Consider the following 12,250-nt stretch of genomic DNA (forward strand, 5'->3'; position numbering starts at 1 on the left):
ATAATACCTTTCCCCAGTTTTTTCTCCTTGAGTTCTATTTTATTTATGTATTGATTTGATTTGATTTCTATACCGCCCTTCCAAAAATGGCTCAGGGCGGTTTACTCAGAGAAATAATAAATATAAGATAAGAAGTATTATGTTCCTAACACCACCCTAGAGCTCCCAAACTGCTCTTTAGACTGTCGTGCATTTATTTATATATACTCTGTAATTCCAGTATTTGCCTTAGGTTCCACTTTCTGTACCTTGGCTATTTGAAATGTAGCAAATACCGTAGTCTTTAAAAGTATTTTGCAAACACACAAAACACCTTGATGGAACTATTAAAAAAAAAAAAAAAGCAGGGTGGAGGGAGTGAGAGTGTACTGACATCTCTTGTTCACAATGGCTTCTGTGTTCATTCCAAGGAGAAATGAGTTCCATGTGAGCATTTATTTGCCCGGGCAGATCTTTATTCAGTGGTCAAGCTCTACAGATGCCAAATCTGTATGTTGCTCATAGATGACTTTAGAGAGAAGTCTGGAAAAGGGGTGTATTGAGCCTTTTGAAATAAACTTAAGGGGGGAAATCACATAAAGAAAGGACATGCACATACAGGCTAAACTTGTTAATCACAGACCCAGTAACTGCTGTTTGATGTATCCATGGTTAGGTAATTGCCACCCAATCCCTGTATATGTGTTAAAAATTGGCAGCTAAAGGATTAATACTTGCGAAGTCATGGGTCAGGGGTGGGCAGAAATGACCTCCAAGGTCATATCTGCCCACCCCAACCCATGAATATGCAAAAAAAAAGTTGCTGGGGAAAAAAAAGAACATTGCCACATTTGAGGGGCATTGCTGGATGGCTAAGGGCACATAGAGTACGATAGGGCACTCCCAATTTCCCCCATGTTCTGCCCCCCTTTTTTGCTCTTTTCGCTGACTAGGCAACCTAATGCACGAATTCCCATAGCCCAAATGCCATGTTACCTGCAGTTTTGCTATCTCCCTCCCACCGCAGTATGGAACCCCTGCAGATAACATGGTTCTCCGGTATGTCCCTCTTAAAAACTAGAATACCAAGGTTCCATTTGACTATAACTTATTATAATAATTATTATTTATATCGCTTTTAAACAAAAACCTCTCAAAGTGGAACATAGCACAAGAAATAAGAAAATTGATTTTCTGATTTAGATTTCCCATAATCTAAAAAACCACCCCCACCATAACCCCCCCCCCACCAATGCTAGGAATCCACCCAGAGATGCAAGTTTTGGGCGGTGTAGAGATGCATTAAATAAATAAATAAAATCTAAGAGTCACTATTTCCCCCCTAGAAGCCTAATATTTCTCTGCAGGAGGCTGAAGTTTAGCAGCTCTGCTCTAGGTATATGCTGTAAAACTGTCATAGTCTTGATATGTCAGTTGAAATGCATTCTAGCAGCCACCGTTAAGTACTTCAAATATTTTTATTTTGAAGACTTTGTGCAAAATAAAGTCATGTTTCCCAATAACCTACAGATACCAAACTTTGCATTCACAATCCTGCCACTGATATTAGCTGGATGCACTAATTTTTACACTGGGATATGCATTCTGAAAATTTACATAATTTTTTTGGTAGTTTTAAATAGAAATTCTGAATATCATACTTCCCAATTATCTATTTTGTATGAGCACTGTCCTGCCTCTTCAAGTAGCTGAATGCACCACTTTTTACACTGGAATATGCTTGGGGACACATTGAAATAATTTTGAGTTTTTGAACCAGAAATTTTGAATTATCAATGTTTAAACTGTTGTTCTTAACAGGTTTTTAACACAATAATTCCAAAACAACATAATGCTCAAGAAAAGCAGATCTTTCTCAGATTCAAATTTACCATATATGGTCATTATACAATAAAGTGAACAATGTTTGAAGTTGAAATCCCACAAACCTCTTACTTCGCTTTTGCAAGCAGATTAACACAAAAATTCTGCTGCATATATTTAATTTCTTGAACTTTCCTAGAAGTGTAATCTATACAAAATGTCTTTGTCCGGTCAGTGACAGAGTTTACCTACTAGTGTTTGATATTTGCTTTTAGTATCTGCCAAAGTGCCCAACTAAACAATAGGATGTTTAAGAATTTACTGTAATATATTTCTAAATAAAACTTGTCTAACTTTCTAGTTGGATCATCGGTACAATGAATTCAAATTATGGGCAATTATGTCTGAGCACAAGAAGACAATCACAGCCATTTCTTGGTGTCCCCATAACCATGATCTGTTTGCAAGTGCAAGTGCAGATAACTTAGTAATAATTTGGAATGTTGCTGAACAAAAAGTTGTTTCAAAACTCGACAGTACAAAAGGTATGTGAGAAGCTCAGTCTAACACTTGCAGCAAAAGTAGTTTGCCATGTTCAAAATATTTTTAAGCAGCAAAGTTTAGTTGTCCTATTTCATAGAAGTACAGGACAAAACTTTTTTATTTGTCTTGGTTGATAAATTTTCATTATTTTGCCTAGATGATACCAAATAAAGCAAATGTAGCCATTGACATGGCCAGCTTCCCAGACAAGAAAACTTCAAAGTCCAAAAAAATGGGAAATTAGCTATATATATTGTTGTCCTAAAGTAGAAATGCTCAGCTCCAACCTTTGCCAAGCTTTGAGATTTTGAAACTTTTCTTCTAATATCGCCTTTAGCAGTACAGTATAGTGTAGTTTTTGTCTTCTGGTTCTTGCACAGTGTCTGCTCTACTGATCTACTTTCTGTATTTGGGCTATTTTAAATTTAGCAGTGTATGGTAGCCTGTTAAAGTATATTGCAAAATGCACACAAACATGTGCATCAGCTTGCTGGAGCAATTTTTTTTTTAAAGAATGTGAGTGTTCCAATAAATGTACTGGCATCCTTCACTCACAGTGGATTCTGTTCATTCCAAGGAACAAGCAGTTCCAAATGAGCATTTATGTGCCCATGCTAATCTTTGTTTCAATGAACAAATCTACAGGTACAAGAATTGTGGGTTAGTATGGCATAGGGGGTAAAAGAATTTTGTAGCCAAAATAATTGTCCATCGTCATGAATTAATCTAGAAACCACCTGTTGAATAAATAATGAGTCTTGTGGCTCCTTTAAAGACTGCCAAATGATTTTTGCATCAACTTTTATAGACTAGAGCAGGGATTTTCAGCGTTGAGTCCCCAGATGTTACTGGACTTCAACTCCCATAATTCCCAGGTGCAGTGGCCTTGGTTGGGGATTATGGGAGTTGAAGTCCAATAACATCTGGGGACCCAACTTTGAGAAATCTTGGACTTGAGTACTAAAATAATTTTTTAGTCTTTAAGACTCGGCTGTGTTTCTGCAACTCACTAACATGATTATCTTTCTGGAAGCTGTTGAATAAATGTATTTTGGTGAGTGGATTTTAGTAGTAGACAGGTAGTCAACTCCATCATCAAAGTTTTGATACTGAAGACTGCTTTAGAATGATTCCTATAGAATAATATGCTATATTGGAATGTAGGGTCTCTGCTTCATTCAAGAAAAATCTGTATACTGTATGTGAAAATAGCAGTTTTCTTGTGAAATTTGTGGCCTCTTCATTCTGCTGTAATGGTTTTTATAAAAACGATAACAGAACCAACACACATTCTCTTGTGTTTCTGTGTTAAGACAAATGTGGGAAAAGAGCTTTAATTTTATTCTTCTGATAATGTTTAGTACTGTACTATTGGACATATGACTGTAGATGTGTTTCAGATTCTTGTTTTTATATTTTAGGTATTCCTGCATCCCTTAGTTGGTGCTGGAATGCAGGTGATGCAGTTGCATTTGTCTCCCATAGAGGCCCATTATATATTTGGACCATTTCAGGACCGGACAGCGGTGTAATTGTGCATAAAGAAGCTCACAGTTTCTTGTCAGATATTTGTCTGTTTAGATGGCACCCGAAGAAGAAGGGGAAAGTAGTGTTTGGACACACTGATGGAAGTCTTTCAATTTTTCAGCCAGGTAAGAATTTGTAAGACAAGCAGCAGCATATAGGTATGAATCTCTCCGTGTGGATAGAGAGAACTTTTGTTTGAAAAAACATAATGCATTTTTATCTCCCCAATGAATACCTTTTTTCTATTGCATTTTTGATGGGGAAGGGTGGAAATTTCAGTCTCATCCAGCATAAAAGATTGTTTAATTCATTCACCGTTTCAGAGCTTCATACATTATACAGAACTCACCACATAGAAAATAAGTGGCTATTGTGACATATGAAGTGTCACTGAGGATATCTTTTCAACCACAAGTATCAAGATTGGGCTGCCAATATATACTGCATATTGCAATTTTCTGCTTATAACTACATATGAGTTATATAGGTCTGATTATATGAATGAGGCCAGCTTCTGTGAGATCATATTTATACCTTTTTATTATGTTTAGTACTCTGCTACTGGGCCATTCCCAGACAGTGCTTTAATGCAGCTTCCCTGCACTTAGGGTAAGGGCGCATTCAGATGCGAGAATTATTTACATCAACTTCAAAACAGTGCCAAAACAGCCACTGTTTTGACTATTTGACTTTTCCCCTGACTATTTGCCCTTAATGTCATAAACTCATCCTATAAAAGGCACTTTTTAAAAGGCTTTTGTGGGATTCTCTTGTTGTTTTGGAGAGACCTCACCCATCTGCTGTGCCTTGCCCTGTCAAGACACTTGCCCACCGGGGCCTCCTCCTCCTCCAGCCACTTTTCTCCATGGAGAGAAAATACTCTGTCAGCTGCCTGACCTCTGCCTTGTCACTAGAGTGACTCAAGAGAGCTCTTTGCAGAAAAATCTCCAACAAAAGAAGAATCACTCAGAGGAGGCAGCCTCTGTAAAAAAGTAAACATTTTCCCCCTCAACAAGGTATAGGAGGAAAGGCTGCCTCCATATGGATTTGGCTGTTGAGCTATTGTTGTTTGAGCTCAGGGAGGAGAAAAAGTGAATATTTCAGTTCTCTGAGGAAGGACTAATTCCGAAATGGGCTCAAGAATCTTGGGCTAGCCTATAAGGACTTTTTTCATCTTGGCAAGACTTTACTCCTAAACACAGAAGAAGTTTCTGTTTAATTTACTGAGATGCGATATTCTTTATACATGCATGTGCAGATATAACCTGCAAGATCATTGTCATTGTTACTCATTTAAGGATTTTTCACCATTGCAAGACTTTTATTCATTTTTGATATAGATTCATTCTCAATACGGATAAGAAAAATATTTTTTCATATATTCATGCTGTTTTTTCTAATACATATGTTTGGGTTTGAATTTGTATTCATCTTTAACAATGACTTTTATCCAAATTATTGAGATGCAATATCTTGTCATATGTATGTGCAGATATAGTCTGCAAGATAATTGTTATTGTTGTTCTTGACCATCAATATAGCATCTTCAGTTATAGACTAAATGGATATATGTGTGTTTTGCTTTTTTCCTCCACATAGATCCTCAGATCTCTACATGCAGCACAGTTTGTGTTTTTGTAATTTCTGGTACCTTTTTTTGAGGCTCCTCTGTTTCTACATTTTGCATGGTTTTTGTTTTGTTTTTCCTGTTGCTCTTGCAGGCTGGCTGGTGCTCTGCTGCTAGAGCAGCCAGTGGCCCATGAGAGCATTGCCTCTGTTTGTTAGCAAGAGCCTCCTTTGCTCTCTCTCAGGCAGGCAAGTGGGTGTTCTGCTTCCAGAACACCCATTGAAAGCGCGAGGGAGGTTCTGGCCGGCAAGCAGAGGAGAGGGTGCCTCCATGGAGTGATTTTTTGTTTGTTGGAGATTTTTTTGCAAAGCTCCCTTAAGCCTCTTTGGCTGCTAAAGGTGGAGGAGGTGGGGGCTGGAAAGTGACTGATGGGTGGTTTTCTCTGTGGAAAGAAGTGGCTGGAGGAGCAGGGGAAGTCATTTGACAGGGGAAGGGGAAGTAATGTGATTATATGGGGAAAAAAGTGAAGGAGCAATGTGAACAGCCCTCAGCTTATGCTTAATTCAGCTTCTGTTCTGCTTAAAGGTGTTTTATCTGTATTGTCATAACTTAAGGCACTTCCTGCAACAGTAAAGCCTCCTGTTGGAGAAAGCTCCTGGAGAAGTGACAGGAAATGTTAATGCCTGATTCCTTAATGACTAATCTGTTAAAATGTACCTGCTGTTTATGAATCATGTACATGAATTTTCATGCCACATTGCGTTCAGAGTTCTCTTTCTAAGGGAATTAAGTTTCTCTAGTCCAGAGCTCTTGGTAAATTCTTAGGAGCGTGCGGAAGTCTTGCATAAGTAGCCTGTCTTGTTCATGTTCCTGTAGGAACTATCCCAAGAGAAGGCAGCAATGCAAAGGCAAAGTGAATAAGGCAACACTTTGAGGGGGAGGTTCCATCAGTGCTTTGATGTTTCCACATCTGCAGCAAATTGCTAGAGTGGGATGACTATCTTGACAACAATGGATATGAAAAAAGCAGGCAAAAATGGAACAAAATTTACAAGTTCTTGTCACATGTAAGCAGCTGCTGCAGAACTGTATTTGTTGGTACTGGAGTCTAATTTGAGCCCTTAATTTGTGACAAGACATTAATAGGAAATTATAGAGAATGTTCTTCCTCTCCATGAATCCAGTCCTACAAAGTGCTGTTTTGCCCTCCCAAAGAGAAAAAGCACTTTTAGTGCTGTAATTTAAGCATGAGTCATCAAGTAAGTAGCAGAATGCAACAATGTATTTTGATTGTTAGTATTTGGCATTTTCTCCAGTGTATTCACTTTGTTTTCAACTAATTAGCTCTCTGTGGCTTTTATTTACTGCAAGGGATTAGTGCTCACAACAAGGAGAGTGTTGTTACAAGATAGCCTCCCTTCCATCTTGCAATTTAGCTTTGACCTTGAGTGGAATTGTTGCAGACTCAAGAGTTTGGAGAGAAGCAAGCCCCTATTTAGGCCAAAACAGAATCATGCAATCTGGTGTGAATCAACCAGAGAGACAAAGCACTCACTCACCTTGATTTCTTAACAAAACTAAAAACTAGATGGGACCAAAGGCAAGCCCTGAGAAACTTTTTTTTAAAGGACCCTAAATTACAATATTCACTCTGCAATAGAGAGTCTTACTTATCTCTCTGTTCTTTGACTCCCCAGAAGGAAAAATCTATTAACAGTCTCTGCTTTTAGGTGTGTGTGTGTGCGTGACAGAGAGAGAGGGAGGCGGAGGAGAGGCAGAGAAGGGGATGCAGAGATGCTCTGGTGCTCAGTTATTGGAGTCTGCCTTACTTAAGCTTCCCCTCAGGAGTGCTCACAGTCAGTGGCAAACTCAGCAGCCCTTCCAAGTTCCCAGACATTTCCTACTTTTCTTTGTTCTCTTAGAGCTGAGTCTCTTAGTACATGAGCCAGGCCCAGACATCCTTTCGGGACAAATGTTCATAGTGAATTTTTTGACAATGTCAAAAAAGATAATAGCATTGTTGCACTTAGAACTTTCTCTGTTTTTGCCCCTTCTTTTTCCCTACCGCTAAACAATTGGGGTAAAAATGGCAGTCATTTTTGGACAGAAGAAAGAGTTGGGGTTGGGTTAGGGTCAGGGTAACCACGAACCAATTGTACTTTCTCCATGGAGTAGTCTTTGGAGGACATTCCTGCCAATTTTCATTCCCATTCCTCTGATGACATCAATAGACTACTCCATGGAGAGAGTACAATTCGTTTGTGGTTACACTGATCCTAACCCAACGCTAACTCTTTCTTCTGTCCAAAAAATCATCAGTAGTTTTGTGTTTTTAGAACTTGTAAAATATTTTAAAACTGCATTGCAGATCTGGCCACTGCAGGCCCATTGGTCAGGAGGACTCACTGAATGTTGGAAGTACTGTAATGCTATCAATTGTTTTCCACTACTAAGGGTATAGATCTTGTCAAAATCAAAATGAGCATTTGTCTCTCCAGATGAGACTGGCCACCCCAGTTTGTTCCTGGACTATCTGTTGCCCTCTCCAATCCCCTGGTGCATCCATGAGTGCTTGACCGAGTGACCTCTGACCATACTTGCTTCTGATATGTCTACCTGGTGCCTCCTTTTGCCTTTCTCTCTCCCTCCCCCACCCCCTCTCACCTGTCTTTATTCCCTGTATTACCAGGTCTACTGATATATTTTTGTATTGTGCCTGTGTTCTGTATGAAATAAACTTCATTTTCAACAGAATATTTTATGTTATTGTCCTTTGGAGTATTCTTGGTTTCCCAGCACTGTCTGGACTGTGACCTTTATGGTCATGTTTGCAGACTTGGTTCTGAGTAATTCCTATATTTTAGCTTCAAAACATAGATATGCTTATATGTAGGTTATATAGGTTCAAGCAAATTGTAACTTTGTAGATGATGATAAATACAGTATATGACACTTTTAATGATGGTGGTGGCTGTCGCAAGCCAAAAATCTGTGGAGATCACATTGGCACGCTGATCATTGAATGCATACATGTTTACTGACAAGCAAGTTTCACTGGCTTCAGTGGAACATATACTACCAAAATGTAAAAAGAACTTCAGCTTTAAAAACTTTGGTACAGGAACTAATTTGGATTCTAAAACAGGAAGCTTCTTGTCTGCTTGTGTAAATCCTGCTGGTATCTGGTAGTTGAAAACAATGTCTGAAGGAGATGCATGAAATTTGTGGTGTCAGGATTCTACTCTGGAGTGGTGTCACGGTTTCCATCATTGTTTGGGTTGCTGTTAAATCTCAGTGGCTTGGCTCGACCTACAAAAAATATGCAATTTAGTTTACACAGGTTTTAGTTTGGGTCTCCTTTGCTTTCATGGCAGTATGGCTAAGCATTTGCAGAAAGCTTTTCTTTGTCAGTAACTGGAACTTCTAACTTCCAGTGGAGCATGATCTGGTTGTTACTTATGAGATGTTTACTTGGAAGGGAGACATACTGAAGACTTTTCCCCCCTTTTTCTTAGAATGTAAGCCTGCTTCAAAATTTGTAACAAGTAACTTCTTTTCTACACTTGATACATTTCTTTCCTTTTTTCAAGGTTCTAAGAGTCAGAAACATGTTCTAAGGCCAGAATCGCTTGAAGGGACAGATGAGGAAGATCCTGTCACAGCCTTGGAATGGGACCCACTGTCAACAGATTATCTTCTTGTTGCAAATTTGCATAATGGAATACGTCTGGTTGATTCAGAGTCTCTGTCCTGTATCACAAGCTTTAATTTTCCCAGTTCAGCAGCATCTGTTCAGTGCTTAGCTTGGGTTCCCAGTGCTCCTGGAATGTTTATCACTGGAGGTAAACACTCTTTCTCATGTTTTATTAAATGGCAATATACATAACTCATAGGTACAATCCAGAACTGAAAGTGTCAGTGGGGTATTTGTTATTTGACATTGCTGTCAACAATATGAGTGGTGTAATTAGCTTTCTGGTACGATCATTGTCCTCAAAACACACATACACCTCTCTGCCGAGGTGTGTGTGTGTGCGCGCGAATAGATGGATAGATTATGGAGAAAAGGGTTTTTTTCTATGGCTCGTATTGAAGATGAGCAAAGTCAACTTGGGTAGGCAGCAGTTGGTTAATATCCATGATAATGCTAACACAATATATATGTACATATGTTTGTGCTCTCTCGCTCTCTCCCCCACCCCGATTCCCAGAACAGTTTTGAAACTCTGTCGTGTATATATATATATGTATGTGTGTGTGTGTGTGTGTGTGTGTGTATAAAGTGAAGAGTATGTGCCCCTTGTGGACAAAGAGCTTATCTGGGGAATGGGCTAGACTAATAGATTCCATGCATTCTTGGGATGGAAATTAACTTGCTGATCCAGTGTTCAGTTTCCTAGTGAATATGTAATACTATCTGCAAAATTGGTCTCGCACAGTAAGCAAAAATGTCTGTCTTCACCCATGTTTTGTGGACTGGAGATACTCTTTAACACTTTCTGATTCTGCTACTTTTTGAAAATGTTTATGCTGCAGGAATAGTTCATGAATAATTTTTGTTATTTACCAAGATGTGTAAGCATGACTCGGATACATTTAAACCAGCTGAATTCATTGCTGATGCAGGAACTGGCTTCTGGAGTTATTGGAGTATGTGTGTTAAATTTATATTCTACAATTTTTGTTTTATTAATACAGATTCTCAAGTTGGTGTCTTGCGTGTTTGGAATGTGTCACGAACAACACCAATAGACAACTTTAAATTGAAGAAAACTGGTTTCCATGGTTTACATGTTCTTAGTTCTCCACCAAGGAAAAAATGTAGGTGTACAGGTTTGTTTTGAATATCTGTCTAGAAAAGTGTACAATTCTTTTTTTTAAAATAACATTTAAAAAATCTTGTAAACTGTTAGCACTCCTGCACAATATGCTTTAATGAACAGCTGTGTGGTCCTTTTTAAAGGATTAAACTTTTGCCCATTTAGGATTAATATACATTACTTCCTAGGATCATTTAGGTTACACTATAGAGTCTCACCTTATAATGCAAATTGCTTGTCCTTAAAAAAAAATAACGGACCTTAAGAACTTGCAAATAACTTACAAATCTTTTTTGTCCTGGAATGTTCTATTTCATCCTCCTTTCCCCTCTGTACTTCATCTCTATTTTGTGAGTGAGATGTACATGCCTATCTAAAGACCTCTAAAGGAAAATTACTTGTATTAGCCATCAGTCCACACCCACTGTTCCTTTATTTATTAAAATCTACATTGCTCGTTAGTATGAGTGGTGTAGTGATGGAAACATGCCTGTCAAAAGAAGAGAATTCTCGGAACTTGGTGTGCTCTTTCATCTGGTCGTTTTCCAGACTAGCTGCTCAAGAGAAACAAAATGCCTCCATCATTGAAAACGTAAACAGCAGGGGGAGCAGTCTCACAGCAACTAACAACCCGAAAAAATAGCAACTTCCTTACGCCGGATATACAATGTCCTAGCTCTATATCGCAGTGATTAAATTCGAGACGGGGATTGGCAATGTGAACGGCAACCTGCTGTCCGCGTAGGACTGCAGTGTTACAATGCAGGAAGTGTGAAAGCACACTTCCGAGATCTGACGTGACCCTGTTGCAGGGTCTAATCTGGAAAGCGCCTTGGTTCATGATGATATGGTCCTAGGCACTATGCTTATTATACTGTAAGACTACTTCAGTTTGTTGCTTACATAATCAAAGCTGTTAATGAGTCTTCGCCTCCTAATTATTCCCACTGGTCAGCTCTTGTATCACTTTGTATCATCTCTACTTTTATTAATATTTTTATGGTAGTCATCCTCTGTTTCTAGTCTCTGTTTAACATCAGACGATATAATACTTCTGTGTTAATGTACTACTACTGGTCTTGTCTGATTTCCCCCCCGTCCTAACTTCAGGCAATGGATATACCTTCTTAAATGCTGTAAAATAACTGAATATGCCTTGAATGCTAGAACACTGGTTTTACTGATCTTTTGTTTAAAACACCTAGATATTTGAATTTTGGCAATATATCAATGTGTAAAATAACCATTTGGGTAATATTCTAAATATTAGGAGGGGAATACAATAACAATAAGGGGATACAACAATACAATTCCCCTTATAATAAGGGGAATAAAATACAAGAAGAGGAGAGCTGGTCTTGTGGTAGCAAGCATGACTTGTCCCCTTAGCTAAGCAAGGTCTGCCCTGGTTGCATTTGAATGGGAGACTAGAAGTGTGAGCACTGCAAGACATTCCCCTCAGGGGATGGAGCCTCTCTGAGAAGAGCAGAAGGTTCCAAGTTCCCTCCCTGGCATCTGCAAGATAGGGCTGAGAGAGATTCCTGCCTGTAACCTTGGAGAAGCCACTACCAGTCTGTGAAGACAATACTGAGCTAGATGGACCAATGGTCTGACTCAGTATATGGCTGATTCCTATGTTCCTATTAATAATAATAATCTGCAGAGGAGGTGAGCTTTGGCTCTTTATCATCTAGCCTCCTTTCCTGGACAGCATGGAGTCTTTCAGTTGCCTCCCCCATGCTTGGTCTGCTGGCCAGGAGAACTCAGACCAGCACAGCCCTGCTGCCTGATTGGGAACCTTCCTTCCTCCAAGTGCCTGAACTAATACCACCTGCAGGCACTGATTGATTACATCAGCCTTGCCCAGAGTCCTTCATGAGAGGAAGGACCCTGGAGGCTTTTTAAGGAAGGGGGCTGCTGCAGCTGGTGGTGCAGCCAGCCTGCAGGCAGCCACCTAAGCCAGACGCCAAAGGGGACCAGCCTTTCGTGC

General features: G+C 39.3%; 1 protein-coding gene across 8 annotated transcripts in view; it reads left to right on the forward strand.

Annotated features, from left to right (window-relative positions):
* The window catches only part of WDR17 (WD repeat domain 17), a 115,362-nt gene that overhangs the window by 28,835 nt on the left and 74,277 nt on the right, over positions 1 to 12,250 (forward strand). For all 8 annotated transcript variants that reach the window (XM_053251750.1, XM_053251752.1, XM_053251751.1 and 5 more), the window contains exons 3-6: positions 2,165 to 2,348; positions 3,768 to 3,998; positions 9,031 to 9,282; positions 10,139 to 10,261. In XM_053251750.1, coding sequence (XP_053107725.1) covers positions 2,165 to 2,348; positions 3,768 to 3,998; positions 9,031 to 9,282; positions 10,139 to 10,261 — 790 coding nt within the window. The remainder of the gene's footprint in view (positions 1 to 2,164; positions 2,349 to 3,767; positions 3,999 to 9,030; positions 9,283 to 10,138; positions 10,262 to 12,250) is intronic.

The sequence above is a fragment of the Hemicordylus capensis genome, chromosome 5 (assembly GCF_027244095.1).
Source record: "Hemicordylus capensis ecotype Gifberg chromosome 5, rHemCap1.1.pri, whole genome shotgun sequence".
NCBI lineage: Eukaryota > Metazoa > Chordata > Lepidosauria > Squamata > Cordylidae > Hemicordylus > Hemicordylus capensis.